Below are 17,657 nucleotides of genomic sequence, written 5' to 3'. Positions count from 1 at the left end.
CACTCACCCTAACCCTAACCATCTCTAAACAAACACCTGACCATCACTAACCCTAACCCTAACCGTCTCTTACCTAAAACCTGACCATCACTCACCCTAACCCTAACCATCTCTAAACAAACACCTGACCATCACTAACCCTAACCCTAACCGTCTCTTACCTAAAACCTGACCATCACTCACCCTAACCCTAACCATCTCTAAACAAACACCTGACCATCACTAACCCTAACCCTAACCGTCTCTTACCTAAAACCTGACCATCACTCACCCTAACCCTAACCATCTCTAAACAAACACCTGACCATCACTAACCCTAACCCTAACCGTCTCTTACCTAAAACCTGACCATCACTCACCCTAACCCTAACCATCTCTAAACAAACACCTGACCATCACTAACCCTAACCCTAACCGTCTCTTACCTAAAACCTGACCATCACTCACCCTAACCCTAACCATCTCTAAACAAACACCTGACCATCACTAACCCTAACCCTAACCGTCTCTTACCTAAAACCTGACCATCACTCACCCTAACCCTAACCATCTCTAAACAAACACCTGACCATCACTAACCCTAACCCTAACCGTCTCTTACCTAAAACCTGACCATCACTCACCCTAACCCTAACCATCTCTAAACAAACACCTGACCATCACTAACCCTAACCCTAACCGTCTCTTACCTAAAACCTGACCATCACTCACCCTAACCCTAACCATCTCTAAACAAACACCTGACCATCACTAACCCTAACCCTAACCGTCTCTTACCTAAAACCTGACCATCACTCACCCTAACCCTAACCATCTCTAAACAAACACCTGACCATCACTAACCCTAACCCTAACCGTCTCTTACCTAAAACCTGACCATCACTCACCCTAACCCTAACCATCTCTAAACAAACACCTGACCATCACTAACCCTAACCCTAACCGTCTCTTACCTAAAACCTGACCATCACTCACCCTAACCCTAACCATCTCTAAACAAACACCTGACCATCACTAACCCTAACCCTAACCGTCTCTTACCTAAAACCTGACCATCACTCACCCTAACCCTAACCATCTCTAAACAAACACCTGACCATCACTAACCCTAACCCTAACCGTCTCTTACCTAAAACCTGACCATCACTCACCCTAACCCTAACCATCTCTAAACAAACACCTGACCATCACTAACCCTGACCATTTCTATCCCAAACCCTAACCGTCTCCTACCTAATACCTAACCATCACTCAACTAACACCATTTATGTACTTATACCAAACCATCTCGTACATACCAAGCCTAACCATGTTATCATTACCTAAACCCGCACCAACTCTAACCCTAACCATAACCGGCTCTAACATAATACCTAATACCTAACCATCTCTAACCTAGTACCTAACCATCTCTAACCTAGTACCTAACCATCTCTAACCTAATACCTAACCAGCTCTAACCTAGTACCTAACCATCTCTAACCTAGTACCTAACCAGCTCTAACCTAATACCTAACCGTCTCTAACCTAGTACCTAACCATCTCTAACCTAGTACCTAACCATCTCTAACCTAGTACCTAACCATCTCTAACCTAGTACCTAACCATCTCTAACCTAGTACCTAACCGTCTCTAACCTAGTACCTAACCGTCTCTAACCTAGTACCTAACCATCTCTAACCTAGTACCTAACCATCTCTAACCTAGTACCTAACCATCTCTAACCTAGTACCTAACCATCACTAACCTAGTACCTAACCATCTCTAACCTAGTACCTAACCATCTCTAACCTAGTACCTAACCATCTCTAACCTAGTACCTAACCATCTCTAACCTAATACCTAACCGTCTCTAACCTAGTACCTAACCATCTCCAACCTAGTACCTAACCATCTCTAACCTAGTACCTAACCATCTCTAACCTAGTACCTAACCATCTCTAACCTAGTACCTAACCATCACTAACCTAGTACCTAACCGTCTCTAACCTAGTACCTAACCGTCTCTAACCTAGTACCTAACCATCTCTAACCTAGTACCTAACCGTCTCTAACCTAGTACCTAACCATCTCTAACCTAGTACCTAACCATCTCTAACCTAGTACCTAACCGTCTCTAACCTAGTACCTAACCATCACTAACCTAGTACCTAACCATCACTAACCTAGTACCTAACCATCACTAACCTAGTACCTAACCATCACTAACCTAATACCTAACCATCTCTAACCTAGTACCTAACCATCTCTAACCTAGTACCTAACCATCTCTAACCTAGTACCTAACCGTCTCTAACCTAGTACCTAACCATCTCTAACCTAGTACCTAACCATCTCTAACCTAGTACCTAACCATCTCTAACCTAGTACCTAACCAGCTCTAACCTAGTACCTAACCATCTCTAACCTAGTACCTAACCATCTCTAACCTAGTACCTAACATCTCTAACCTAGTACCTAACCATCTCTAACCTAGTACCTAACCATCTCTAACCTAGTACCTAACCGTCTCTAACCTAGTACCTAACCATCTCTAACCTAGTACCTAACCATCTCTAACCTAGTACCTAACCATCTCTAACCTAGTACCTAACATCTCTAACCTAGTACCTAACCATCTCTAACCTAGTACCTAACCATCTCTAACCTAGTACCTAACTATCTCCAATCATCGGCGGACTGGCGGTCGCTGGTAGTTTGGTGACACTAGAACACACACACACACACACACACACACACACACACACACACACACACACACACACACACACACACACACACACACACACACACACACACACACACACACACACACACACACACACACACACACACACAGGGGTATTTTTACCAGGACAAGAGGAACTGATAAAGTGTCAACACTTCCTCTGCCCAGCAGCCCGACCCACTCACAGAATTCAGCAGGAGAACAATCTCTAGTCTAACTTAACCATCCCTAGTCCTAACTTAACCATCTCCAGCACTAACTATACCATCTCTAGTCTAACTTAACCATCCCTAGTCCTAACTTAACCATCTCCAGCACTAACTATACCATCTCTAGTCTAACTTAACCATCCCTAGTCCTAACTTAACAATCTCCAGCACTAACTATACCATCTCTAGTCTAACTTAACCATCCCTAGTCCTAACTTAACCATCTCCAGCACTAACTATACCATCTCTAGTCTAACTTAACCATCCCTAGTCCTAACTTAACCATCTCCAGCACTAACTATACCATCTCTAGTCTAACTTAACCATCCCTAGTCCTAACTTAACCATCTCCAGCACTAACTATACCATCTCTAGTCCTAACTTAACCATCCCTAGTCCTAACTTAACCATCTCCAGCACTAACTATACCATCTCTAGTCCTAACTTAACCATCCCTAGTCCTAACTTAACCATCTCCAGCACTAACTATACCATCTCTAGTCCTAATTTAACCATCTCTGGTCCTAACTTAGCCATAACTTAACCATCTCTCGCGCAAATTTAGGCCCAATCCCATTTCTACCCCTTACCCCTCCCCCTTGTTTTGAAGGGGGAGGGGGAAGGGGTAGAAATGGGATTGGGCCTTAATCTTCTTTATTCCTTATGGAGCCATAACTCAACCATCTGAAGCCCTAACTTAATCGTCTTTATTCCTTCAGGAACCCTAATTTAACCATCTTGAGCCCAAACTTAGTCCTATTTTAATAATCCCTATCCCAAAATAAGCCCTAGCCATCTTCAGCACTTACATAACCTCTATCCCAACGTTGCCCTACCTTAATCAACTCTATCCTTAACCTAGCCTTTACTAAGCCATCTCTATCCGTAATTTACCAATCTCTACCCCTTGTTGTGTCCAAACCAAAACATGTCGGTCTTCATCTTAACCATCTGTAACAGCTAACTAACAACAACTACCCCTTACCAAAACATACCCAACCCTAACACTAACCCTATCACAACCGTCCCTAACCCTAACGTAACCAGATCTTAACGTCTCTACCCTAATACGTAAACGCGACGACTCAACGTCTTGATCCCTTCTCGTTTCAATATTCGCCCCACAATGTAAGCCCCTACCTCGGTACACAGCATGTCCGTAGGGTGGGAGTGACACGCACAAATGTGTGTGTTTTCTTGTGTATCTGTCTTGCACAATCTTCGAGGTCAGAGTGTGTTTGGCAACAAATGAAACATGGCAACATATCATCTCCAGATGTGAAAACCGGTAGGAGAACAGATGTCAAGAGCCATGTTACGCATGGGCTATCATAGGCAATATCCACAGTCTTTAAGTGCAGAGGGGGTGGAGTAGGTTCTGTCTCTTTACTTTAAATCTTCCTCCAACCGTTCCAAGACTCCCTGATCCCCCAGCAGAACCTTCAATCAGAGGAATTAATCATCGCTCCGCAGTTTACAAACATCCAAAACAAAGCCATTAAAGTTGTTTTGCATTGCACAATAAAACCCAATCCAACTGTGGGTTCAAGACTCACACACACACACACACACACACAGAAACACAATTTTTTTCTCTCTTACACACACACACACACACACACACACACACACACACAAACAAACATACACACCCTCTCTCTCTCTCTCTCTCTCTCTCTCTCTCTCTCTCTCTCTCTCTCTCTCTCTCTCTCTCTCTCTCTCTCTCTCTCTCTCTCTCTCTCTCTCTCTCTCTCTCTCTCTCTCTCTCTCTCTCTCTCTCTCTCTCTTCCATGGTTAACACATTCTCACACTTCTCCTAAAATCTGAAGCCTGTTCAATTCTCCGGGACTTATTTAAAAACAGGAAACCTAAAGTACTAAAGCCAGGATGTTGAGCAGCTGTTTAAGTGACCAACTATGTTGCCTAACCCAGCATTCCCTTAAAGATGCATTTCCTTCTTGGAAATCTTTACATTCCAACAGATGGGAAACCTCCACACTACCTTCTGGAAATCAGCTCTGTCGTTTAGGAGTTACTCGTCAAATAAGATAATTGGTTAATTTTGTTTAAATACAAATACGGTTTTTATATTCTACAAATATTTGTTGTAAAACATTAGGTATATGTAAGGCTAATTTCGGTTTGTGCTACGAAAATATATTTACTGACGTGAAAAACATCTGATATGAGAGTAAAAGGGGAGGGAGAGGAGGAAAGGGAGATGGGGGAGAAAGATAGCAAGATGAGAGAGATGAGGAGAGAATTGTCTTAGCGAGTTATATAATTGCTATTAACTAGGCAATCAAGTTTTGGTCCATTAATCAACTTCCTGATCAATTAATGCTGGACTAGCCTAAACGAAACTCCAGCACTTTTGTTGTATTTCTGAACTTCTGATACATTTAGATCCTAATACGTCTTCAAAATATTGTTTTGTCGTGGCTTTACCTTTCCATTGATAGCTCCCCTGCGAAAAAACTCGGCAATGTCCTTGAGGGTTTTCAGCTGTGGGCGTGCACCCTCCGCTCTGTCCCAACGCACACTGCCCTAACGAAGACTGTCCCGCACGGAGCAGTGGAATGGGAGAGGCGAGGAGGATGAGCAGTCCGCGCTGACGTCACACGCACGCCTTGTGGGTTCAACGCGTCACACTGGCCTGCCCTTTCTCCACGTTAATTACGTCCGTTACAGGTCTAGTAGCTATATAAATAAATAAAGCGCTCTTTAAAGGTAAAGACGGTATCACTGTGAACAAGTTGGTTTTGGTCAAATCTTTGGTGACCAGAAATGTTGGCGCATTTTGGTTTATTTTCATTTTTCCTTTTAAAATGCCTCAAGTTTGCTCCAGGAGGAAAGGTGATATTCAAAATCAACACTAGCCGAGTGTTGTTAAAAATGCACCAGTGGTGTGGAATTAAGTCACACCCCTAGATTCATGTCTGCCTTCTGCTAAGAAACGACTCCCTCTAGTGGCAGAAGGTCAATGTGTGACATTTTTCTATACGCTATCTCCTATATTTTTCTAAACTGCTACTGGGGACACACACACACACACACACACACACACACACACACACACACACACACACACACACACACACACACACACACACACACACACACACACACACACACACACACACACACACACACACACACACACACACACACACACACACACACACACACACACACACACACACACACACACGGGATGTTTTTAACATCAAATTATTTCAAATGAATGCACTCAAATAACGTGAAAATCCGCACAGAGGTACCAAGGGACATCATGAGTCCGTAGAAAACAATTTCTTATGATTTTTTTTATGATTTATTGTATATCTGCCTACACAGTAACACATGCGTATTGGTGATAACTTTAACATCGAATTATAAAAAAAAATGCTACAGTAAAAACACTTAAGTCAGTTTAGTGGCACCGCAGCACAAAAACCAACAAGTTTGTAAAAAACTAATTAATTCGATTTTTTTATGGATTACTGTAAACTTAATTCAATACACATTCAACAGATAATAACCATATAATAACATAAACATACCTAATTTAATGAATCCATACATGTTTTTTTTGGTCAAAGGCATGTGGCTTTGTATGATATCTGTTAGGGGTTGGGGGATACAAACTCGAGACCTATGGGCATGTTTTGAACATAAATCATCCACATGACTTTCGAGTTTTCATGCAGTGATTTAAAAAGTAAGTTGATCAAGTTTTGCCTACTAAAAAGCAGATAAAGCAGCAATGGAGGGGGTTATGTTGGACTGCAGTCATAGGTCTGGTGTGGGTCAAAAAGTGTTTAGAAGTGATCATTGACCACTTGTGATTTGTTTATGGTTTGTGTAAGGATTTGAAGTTAGGACACTTGGGGAATGGGTGTAAGTAGTCACATCTTCAGCTTGCCCCAAACAAATGAAAACTCGGCAGCCCTGATTGCAACCGTCATAACAGACATAAACACAAATACTTTCCCACTGCGGACGGATCGGTAAACATCACAGGAGAAGAGTAGGGAGCACAATGAAACCAAGACAGATATAAGCAGCATCAGACTTTGTTTTACTCTACTAGATTAGCAGGTACAGAGTGCTAGCCTAGCTGCTAGTGTCCTTGTAGTGTTAGCTAAGCCGGAACAGAAAAAAAACATACTCTAGTTTAGCAGATGTGGTGGCCACATTGAGCTAGGTTAGCAAAAACAGGATATTTTGTAGCGTTAGTTTAGCATTTACAGTTTCCCCATAGCACTAGCTTAGCAGTTTCCTCATACTGCTAGCGTAGCATGTGCAGTGTCCTCATAGTGCTAGGTTGGTGGGTACAGTGTCTTTTTAGTTTAGGCTGAGCTGGTACATTAGCAACAGGTGTGTGTTATCTATACATTCAAAGTGGTGAATGGGTCCAAACTGGACCTGTTGCTACATTAAAGGTCCCATATCATGCCACGAGCTGTGGGTGTGAATAGCCGTTATGAAAATCATCCTCTTCCGACATCAAAAGTTGGTGTGTCCTGTCCACCTAGATGTACGACGGATGGATGAGCAACGATTGCTACGGTCCACAGGGTAGGCTGGTAGACTGTTCTATCAAGCACACATCTAGGTGGACACACCCACTTCTGATGTCAGAAGAGGCAGAATTTCAAAACGACTTGTAATGGCTAATCTCACTCACACCTGGTGGTATATACTATGTCACCTTTAAAGTATGAAGAATGCCGCACACTTTGTCAGAGTGGACTTCCTTCTCAAGCGAATCCCCAAATGCATTAACCAGCATCCATTCACTGGACTCAGCAGTCAGGTAACAATATCGTCGTACACAACTGAACACAACAGTCTTTAAAAACAAAAACAGTAGGCACAAAACTATTAACCACAGTCACAATCTACATTATTCAAGTCTGTACATATAAAATAAGGCATGTATATACATAAAATGGCTACAATCCAGCCAAATAAGTTATATTTTAACGAATTAAGGGAATAATACAGTTTAGGAAGACTAAATATGGCAGGTTTTGGGTTTTATTTAGAATTTTATTACTGGGGTAATATTGCTAGAATAATACATTTTGTTGATGCAGTTAACTGAGTTTCTTACTGGAATGTCAATTTTATATCTAGAATGTGGTAAACTTGTTGGTGAATCAAAGGCGACACAATGGAGATGGACATAAGGTATTCTAATGCACGATGCAGGTGTATGAGCAAGGCGTTTTAAAGTGTACTGTGCACTGTTTGCCTGAGCACATTGTTCAAGGGGCAGGACGGATCTAGAAGTTTGACTCAGAGACGCTCTCAGGTAGAAAGTTAATTATCAAAATCTACTGGAGACCTGTTGTGTCTCTGTGTCCTTGTAAAAACGTCACAATTATATCGTCATTAAAATGTATCGTAAACTTTAGTACATTTTGCTCAAGCGCCCTATAAAACGATGCATGCCTCTGCTGTCCTCGTGTCGTTGATCAATATCTTGATTATGTATTGATTGAAGCTATGGGTGCAGTGTTTACTCAAGTGTTTCAAGTGGAGACCTTCTTGACCGTGATTGGACTGGATTAACGACCACCATCAAGGCCGACACCCGATTGGTTGAGAGAACAATTAGCAGTGCTCCCTAGTCCTAGCCACAGGATGAAATCGGTGAAGTGACATCATCTCGACGTGAAACCAGTAGCACAACAGCAGATACCCAGCGTTTCTGAACGGCAGTCCCAAACAATACACCAGTTTTGCTTCCATGCATTTGGGAACAAAGTCATGCTCTGTCGAGAGGACTTTGGAGCGGAGAAACCTTCCAGGACCGGATTCCGGCAAAAAAAGAGCCTGATTTGAAGTTGATAATTAAGAGTCTCATATTATGGGATAATATATTTTATTCTATATGACGCTACTTTCAGTTGAATATTTCAATGAGGTCGTCAGACAATCTTGAGGGCCCGTCGTTTTAACTTTTACAAACCCGCTAACGATCACTGTGAGAGGGGACTTATTTAACGTTATGTTCAGCTCGTGAAAATACAATTCCAAACATCAGTGCCACTCAGCAGTTGTCTTCCTGAACTGGACATCCCGGAGTCTCGGATTACTGGCAGCACTGGTGCTTATATTTGGACATTTGATTCTCAGTGGTCTAGAAAGAGAGGCAGTACAGCCCACAGAATCAGATGGGCTCCGATATAATCCACTGACCATCAGCAGGCAATTCTGGTGAGGATTAAGTGCACTAGGACCAACGACACAGTCCGTGAAATGGCAGTCAATCCTTTGGCCTTAATTGTTGCTGTTCGTGGTCTGAAGTAAACGCAAGGTGGGGTGTCGCGGACATACTGGGGGGGGGGGCTCTGGTGTGCAGCAAGGGGCTGGTGAGCGACGGGGTGTTAGCAGAAGCACGGGAAGACAGCCGTGGTCCGTAAACAAAAAAGGAAAAATCAACGGAAAAGCTACATCCTAACTCAGGAACTCTTTGGCAAGGTTGTACAATCCCGAAAACCCCAACAAAGATACCTGTGTGAAACGCCATGGGGGTTTGGGTCGGAGACTGCCGTCGGACCATGCAGGGGAGGGGGGGAGTCTTCCTAGCTGGGCTTGCTCATCGGCCGGTGCCCTTGCTTGGCGCTCCCCTTCTCCGTCCGGCCCTTCTCCCGGACCTTCCGGAGGCGGCGCGGCGGCGGCGTTTCCCGGGACTCGCTGTCCTCCCGGGCGCCGGAGGTGCCGGGGCCGTCCCTCTCCTCGGGGATGTCGGGTATGGCGCCGACGCTGCCGTCCAGGATGTTCCTCAGGGACGGGTCCTCGGGCGTGCAGGTGGCCGTGGTGCCGCTCTCGCTGCTGCTCAGGTCGGGCTCCTCGCCGTAGCGAGCGGCCCGGGTGCGGTGGGGCAGCGACGAGGCCCTGACACTCCGCCGCGGCAGGGGCTCCGTCATGTCCACGCCCGAGTCCAGGCTGGTGTCGTTGCTGCTGGTCGGCCGCCGGGGGCCGCTCAGCTCGATGATGGAGTGCCTTACCCTGGCGGCCGGCCTGCCCTCCAGGGAGACGAACCACGCCCGGGGGGGCACGGCCGAGGCCTTGCCGCTGCCCAGCTCCAGCAGGGTGCGCTCGGAGACGCCCTGCAGCTCGCCCGGAGCGCCCATGCCCGCCGCCGCCTCGCTGAGCGTCCCGGGCACCGACACCGAGGACTCCAGGAGGTTGTTCTTGTTGTTGTAGAGGCCCCAGACGTTGGCGTTGGGGCCCTGGCCCTGGGGAGGCGTCTGCAGGGGCTGGGGGTCGTCTTGGTCAGGCTGCCGGGGGTCGTCTCCGGACTGGGTCTGGTGGCCTTTGGGGAGAGTCTGGGGGAAGCCCCCTTTCCTCGCCGGATCTAGGTTAGGGTCGTGCTCTCCTCCGTTACGGGGGAAGGTGGCAGAGCCTTTCGGCTCCGGACAGCCGAAGAGCTCGGTGGCTTGGATGATGGCCACGGGCTGGTTGTAGAGGTGGACCAGCTTGTCCTGGAAGAACAGATCGGGCTTCTGGTGGTCCGACGTCTCCTGGAGCCGAGCCACCTGGTCACCGTTGATGTAGTGGGACTGAGCGTGGGGGCCCTTGCTCCGGTCCGAGGAGGCCAGGTTCTGGTAGTGATGGGCGGCCGACCGGACCCCGGGGTCCTCCACGTAGATGTTGTAGTTGGCCATGTGCCTGGGCGTGGAGGAGGGGTCACAGGGGACGCCGTGGTGGGGGGGCCGGCCGCCGTGCTCGCCGGACTGGAACGACAGGCCCTCTTCCATGTGGGTCGACGTGGTCTGGTCCTTCTTCAGGACCGTCAGCTTGGAGAAGCGAGCTCGCCGTCGCCGCCGCTGCCTCGGCGCCCGCTGAGAACTCCTGACGACGGGGGAGAAATATCGGGTTAGAACCTGACCGATGGCCCCACAGTGAGCCAAGAGTTGTGTTATTCCATTTTTACGCACGTAGAAACGATTCCATTCAAATCTGTTTGCGTTTGTCTCGCTTACATCTCTTCTTGACGATTTATTTTCTGAGATTTTATCCTTTTTATTGCAGAGTGAGTAAGACATGAAGGTATGGGGGTAGAGGGGAGGACATTCAGCAAAGGACCACAAATAGGAATCAAACCCGGGTCGCTGCGATCAGGCCTGAGCCTTAACGGGACGCGCTCTACCCGGCGAACCACCGGGGCGCCCCCTATGTCTGGCTGATGTACCCGCTTCTGGTTTCTTACCCGCAGTGACAGACCAGGACCGTGAGGAAGCCCATGATGACGGCGACTGTCGCCCCGAAGAGGCCGACCAGCAGGAAGTTGTGGTCGGACAAGAAGTCGATAGAACCTGCGAGTCCCCTGTAATCTGGAGGAGAAGGGGGAAGCGTGTTTCAGTACAGGCCGCTGCAGCACAGGGCTGTAGGCGACTTATTATCTCCCACAAGAGGATCAGGATTGAGTCACCATGTAGAATGAGGATCTATGATGTGAAGCCAGACACACAACCAGAACAAACTGATCATACACAAAAGCCTGACTTAAATATGGTGGACGTGTTCAGTGAGAACGAGGACTGGTACCATGAATGTTAGCACTGGGTGGATCGTCCAACCTTAAAAGGGAAGGGAATCCGTGGCCATCTCGGGGAGGTAATCAAACTTGCATTTCAAATAAAAAGTAAAAAAAAACAACTAAAGTTCCAGACGGTGCGTACCAGTGGGCAAGGGCGCGGCGATCCAGTAGCCCAGGTGGGAGGCGGTGTAGGTCCAGACCAAGTGGCCGTCGACCCTCTGCACTATCCCCAGACCCTGCTGTTCCCAGGCTCCTGAAAACCACAGCAGCACTGATGCGTTATTCGTGCCACGCCATACGAACAGACTGTAGTGAGTTTGAAATGAAATGTGTGTTCATGGGGGGGGGGGGGGGGGACCACAACAGAGAACACAATCAATTATTCAAAATAATGTGTTTGGTGTAATTGTTGAAAATATGACATTCTGCAATTCATAAATCAAGTCAATTCCAAGATAAACTACACTTTTTGTTTTCTTGCTAATGGCGCATTTCCACCGGAAAGGTGCGACACGGTTCGCGTTTCCACCGCCAAAAGTGTGCGCGATCCGCACTAAGCCGTATTGAGCTGTACTCGTCTCGCAGTACTCCTCTGTTGGGGTACTGAGATGCCGGAAAGGGTGAGCTACACACGGCGTCCGTTGATCGGCCGACAGAATCGTCACTTCCATGCGACAGGGGGATAATAACAACCAAACACAGTATCTGCGAGGCGAAAGCTTTGTTTATTGAAGAAAATGTCGCGCAACAGATTGATGTCCTCCTTGGACGTCATACATTGCTTTTTGTTCATTGTCCGCGTTCTTATTTGTCCTTAGATTTATCAGCAGGCTACACTGTGTCCGGCTGCTATGAGCTCATGATGCTAACGTAGCTGCCGCGGTTATCGCCATCCGCCTTAAACCCCGCCCTACCATAAGGGTACTGTCTGCGGTGGAAACGCAAAGCCCTAACTGAGCTGGGCTATACCGCACCCTCATTACTCGGCTGAGGCGTGCTGGGTCCGAAACGTACCCGCCGGTGGAAAAGGCGAATAAGGTGCCATTTGTACGGAAGTGGGCCACACGTGAAATTTTGGAAATTCAGAGTTTAAAGTCAGAAGTCTGAGATCAAAATCAGATTTCTGACTTTAATCTCAGAATTCAGATTTTAAACTAAGAACTGATAAAGAAAAACATCCCCCATGGTCCTAAGCCGTACATTTGCAAAGGGGAGACACACATGTGAGTTTTGGAGCAGAAAACTAAAAGCCTGATTTGGGGGTACCTGTCTGGCTGCTGAAGGCCCACGCGGGCAGGGTGTCCGCGGGCCTGAGGCCGGTGTTGTGTCCGAGGGGTAGACTCAGGTGGATCGGGCCCCTGACCTGAAGCTCGTCGGCCCCGGAGCACAGCCGGATGCTGAGGGCCGCCGTCGGCCTCAGCTCCGTGTTCCTGTAGGCTGCACACCGCAGAGACATGGGTTCAATGACCCTGGTGGGAACCTTCGGCACACTGTGTCTTCATGAGCTCAGTGTGCAAAACCGACACCACAGGACAGTACGGGTCATCAAATACCTAAATACTAGGATAGAAACTACACAAATCTCAACACAAACACTGCGTTTTAGCTAGATCCCACCTACTAGCAGCGTTTTAAAAAGGTATTCTGCTCGACTACTGGTTGAGTGGGGCTATGTGGTTCAGGCATTCGTTCTGTTGCATAAGCCACTCCCACTTCCTCCAATTAGATCTTCGGGGGTGCAGCCGGAGTGTTTGATTGGCTTCTCCTGGCAACCAAAATTGTCCAATAACGGGTCGCTTCATAAAACGTTGTGCATTTCTGTCGAGTTTTGGCCCAGGATCATCTATAGCCCTCCTCAGTAACCCCACGACATCACGTTTAGCTATAATATGTTGTCTTACGGTTTTGGTTTTCCTTTCACTGTATGAATATTGTTTATGGGCTGTATCCCAATGGAAAAGTTGTTTAGAATGCAATTCCCATGCCGCAGTGGGGAAAGGCATGAATCCGTCAGGTTTGAGCCGTAGCGGACGGGAAAGGCCACCTGATTGGTTGCCGACGATGGCGGGGGTGCAGTTGGCGCAGTCCCTCGCTAGGTGGTGCATTGGCACCGTCAGGTAGGCGCTCAACGAGGAGATGCTGGCGTTCCCGGCGAGCGTCAGCAGGTCCTTCGGGAACTTCACGCTGGGCTGAGAAGAACTGTCTGTAGAGACAGACACGGGTATCTGAGCAACAGGACCTCTTAGGCTGAAATCTCGTCCTCCATTAGTCGCGGTTTTCAAACTGGGTGTAGTGGTGACCATGAAAAAACACCTAAATATTTTTTTCATACTATCTATATACTATATTAAATGGGAAATACTGTATTGAATGACAATATACAAAAAGCAACCATTTAAGACAAACAAAGCCACGACTTTCGGTTGGTTGAGGCAAGTGTGTGTTTCGGTTGGTCGGGAAAAAACTAAAGGAACACATAAATCGTTTAGGTTTGGTCAAGGGGAGGGGAGCTTGTTCTTTGACTGAAGAAGGTGAGGAGAGTTTACCTGGCAGCTTTGCCGTGATGATCAGGGAGTCATCGAACAGCCAGATGTTTCCGTGGTTCTGCGGGAGGAGTCCCAGAGTGACGGCGGAGAACACTGCAACACAGAACACGTGTACGACCGATTTATAAAAAGTATATATCAGGACGTGCAGGAGGGAATATACATCCTACAGGTCAGCCGAGCGTTGGACAGATGCTTTACCAACACACCCCATGCCTTGGTGAAAGCATGGGAAGCTACCAGTAGATGGCAGCCTGGCGTTCAACCTCTTAGTGTTGTGGTTGGACAAAGACAACACAGCCTTTTCTAAAACTGAGTTTATGAGCTAACTTTCAGATGGTTGGTAATACACAATATTCTGACATTTTCCTGATAGATATTCTGTAGGTGTGTAGTGGACGCATCCCTCGGTTTATATCCTGTTGTCATTCCTTTAATGGCATCTACTGAACAGGTTAATTTGGAGGTAAACTACAAGGGTCGCCCATGAAGCTTTATCTGGCCCGAGGGGCCCATACATGTTTGTCCGGCCCATGATCAGGTGGACCTTCCCTTGAAACCAAGACCCCAACAAGAGAAGCACTGTGATTTTGAAAAACACAATACAAAATAATCTATGATTATTATTATGATTATCAAAACCTAACCACGACATGAAGAAAACCTTAAAAAGGTGACATATTACACCACAAGGTGCGAGTGTGATTAACAAGCTGTTTTGAAAATCTGCCTCTTCTGACATCACAAGCGGGCGTGTCCATCGAGATGGACACGCCCACTTGTGATGTCAGAAGAGGCCGATTTTCAAAACGCCTTGTCACGGCTAATCACCCTCTTCTGACATCACAAGTGGGCGTGTCCATCTCGATGGACACGCCCACCTGTGATATCAGAAGAGGCCGATTTTCAAAACGGCTCGCAACGGCCAATCACGCTCGCGTCTGATGGTGAAGCACGTCACCCGCCCTACTCACGCGGCCTCCTGGCGGTCTCCCAGGGCAGCGTGGTGGGCACGTAGCCCTCCGCGCGGGCCAGCAGGGTGAGGTGGAGCCGGGGCCCGTAGGGGAGCCACAGAAGGGCCTCGCCCGCCGGGCCGGCCCTGGCGCTGGCCCGGAGGGCGCGGCCGGCGTAGACGTCCAGCGTGGCCCCGGGCAGCGGGCGGCGGGTGGACAGGTCCCGCACCAGGGCCTTCAGGGCGAACCGGGCTTCTGGAGGGGGGGGGGGGGGAGACGGTGAGGTCGAGCAAAAGGGGGTTTGGGTCACGGTATGACGCGGTACGTACACAAACACACACACACACGTACGTACACACAAACACAGCATGTATGTACACACACACACACACACACACACACACACACACACATACACACACACAGACTGACAGACCTACATAAACACCATGCATGCATGCCCACAATATTATACACATACAGACAGCCTACACAATTTATTCAGGAACTATCTTTTCCAGTTATTACTAGTATTTATCCCCAGTAAACAGAGACTATTATAGTGATAATATGACAGGAAACATGTCATTAGGGAGCAGGTAGGAGTTAGGGGGCATATTGGTCAAGGAGACACAACTATGTATGTGCTTTAATGGTTACAGTCGTTGCCATTCAAAATCAATACACGACCTGTACTCGAAGCGTTGCCGGTTATAGATTAACACTTTATGGTCTGTGTCGGCAGAACATTTAAAATGCTGTGTTTTGATTGGCCCAACCGCCCAGTCCTTACGCGACAGGGGGCTATTAACGACCAAGGGCCACCGTCTGTGATTCCCCCGTTTGCGTGTGCGCGCGGCTGAGTGCGTGCGTGTGCACGAGTGTGCGTCCATGCGCGTGGGTGTGTGTGCGTGCGGAAGTGTTGGGGCCGCTCCGCCGTGAAGCTGGGCCCCTAAACAAAGAACCAGCGGAGCGGGCGGGTGTCGCATAAATCAGGCTACACAACACAAGGGCTATTCCTCAGCTAGGGGAACGCCGTGATTACCATATCACAACCCCCGTGGCCGCAGAGTAAAGCCCCTAATCCACCCAACACGCTGCGAAACGATACACCGTTACACGTAACGCGGGTGGTGAATCCACACAACGTTATGAAATCCCAACCGTTTCATCAGGCTGAGGAATAACGAGCAAATGACCCTCTCTTTTTATATCAGAGTCAGCGTTTTCTCCTGAGCATGCATTTGCACTGTGCGTCTTTCTGCACGGAGGTTTATATTATTGCTATCATACGGCCTGTAGTTATCGATGTTTGTTTGGTGGAAGCGTATTGTTTCATTGCACAAAAATGCACAATATATCTTCACCTATGTGTTTATACGAGCCCTGGTTTCTAAAACGACATGTGATTGCTTCATGAGCCGCTTGATGCCATTTCCTTTTTTCTTCTGCCGTTCCTCGGCCCCAAACCGTGAGATCAAAGGGCTTGGTGCCTCGCCTACCTGGCTGGGGTGGAGACCCGGGCTCCGCGCTCCGGTGTCCCGGGTAGGTCGTGTTCGGAGGAGGGATGCTGCTACTGGCATTGTCCTCGGAGGGTAAGGGGAGGCTCGCGCTCACCGGATCCGTGTCGCGGCAGAGGATCCCGCTCCAGACCACCGACAACAACAGTAGCAGGTGGGGTTGGTGGCGTTCCGCAGGCATGGCGAGAGCGAACCGTCACCCAGAGACATAACGGCGTAAACGGGACCGGTACTCGGGAGGGGGGGGGGACGGGACGGGGGACGGGGGGCACACAGGGGATGTCTCTTGGCAGGCAGGTAGGTAGGCTAGGTGGGATACGGCTCGCTTGAGGGGGGTCTTTTGTTGTGATGGCCTGCAGTCTTCACGTGACCTTCCTGGAGGGGCGAGGCGAGGCGCTGCTGGTGCTGAGGCTGGGCGCGCGGGGCGGGAGATGTGTGACGTCATATAACGCGCGATAAGGCTGATTAAAAGACACGGAGACGCGTCGACGCTTAACCCGGGAAACCTTGTGAGAGGGTGTGCTTGTTTTGAGAATTTGCATTTCACAAAATAAAATACTATAATAAAAAACAGACGAGATCTTCATTAAGCAACTTTACTTTTAATTACAGTTAAGTAAAGTCACTTGGTTTCATTTGTTTCAGGAGACGAATAATCATTACGACCTCCCTTTCCCGTTTTAATCGCAGGCTTACCTTTCATATCTCTTTCATAAGTATGCAAAGCGTGCAAATATATAGACTTTAGGCCCACTGTAAAATATTCATGTATAGGCTACATACATATATACAAATATTTTCTTTTGTTAAATGGATGTAATCAATACAAATAAAAACAATTTATTACTAGTGTGAAACATATCAGGTCCATTATAGTTAATTTTACATTTAACACTTTAATTGTTCAATTAGTGCCGCCGTGTGGTGTGATGGTGGAACTGCGACACCTGATCCGTCTCATAACTCCCATGGATTATGAATAAACACCGGATGAGACGTCGTAAGCAGTAAAACAGATTAATGAACAGACTGAACAGATGGTTTTAACCAGAATGCAATTTATAAAGTGCTTGATAGAAATTAATGAAGGGGGAGAACGTTTTCTTGCATTTATGTTGCCACAAACACGTAGGAACTTCTAGAC

General features: G+C 47.5%; 2 protein-coding genes across 2 annotated transcripts in view; both read right to left on the bottom strand.

Annotated features, from left to right (window-relative positions):
* Positions 1-5,542, bottom strand: part of LOC132455390 (calcitonin gene-related peptide type 1 receptor-like) — a 16,862-nt gene extending 11,320 nt beyond the window's left edge. The window contains exon 1 of the mRNA XM_060049246.1: positions 5,386-5,542. Coding sequence (XP_059905229.1) covers positions 5,386-5,393 — 8 coding nt within the window. The 5' untranslated portion in view covers positions 5,394-5,542. The remainder of the gene's footprint in view (positions 1-5,385) is intronic.
* Positions 5,543-6,600: 1,058 nt separating this feature from the next.
* Positions 6,601-17,536, bottom strand: fam171b (family with sequence similarity 171 member B). The gene is made up of 8 exons (XM_060049192.1): positions 16,496-17,536; positions 15,015-15,248; positions 14,041-14,133; positions 13,539-13,697; positions 12,761-12,931; positions 11,637-11,747; positions 11,165-11,288; positions 6,601-10,806 (listed from the first exon to the last, which is right to left on the bottom strand). Exons 1-8 carry the CDS (start codon positions 16,692-16,694, stop codon positions 9,534-9,536), a joined length of 2,364 nt encoding a protein of 787 aa, XP_059905175.1. The 5' UTR covers positions 16,695-17,536; the 3' UTR covers positions 6,601-9,533.
* Positions 17,537-17,657: the final 121 nt, after the last annotated feature.

The sequence above is a fragment of the Gadus macrocephalus genome, chromosome 4 (genome assembly GCF_031168955.1).
Source record: "Gadus macrocephalus chromosome 4, ASM3116895v1".
Lineage (NCBI taxonomy): Eukaryota > Metazoa > Chordata > Actinopteri > Gadiformes > Gadidae > Gadus > Gadus macrocephalus.
The sequence above is the reverse complement of the archived record's forward strand: the minus strand, read 5'-3'. Positions and strand labels throughout refer to the sequence as shown.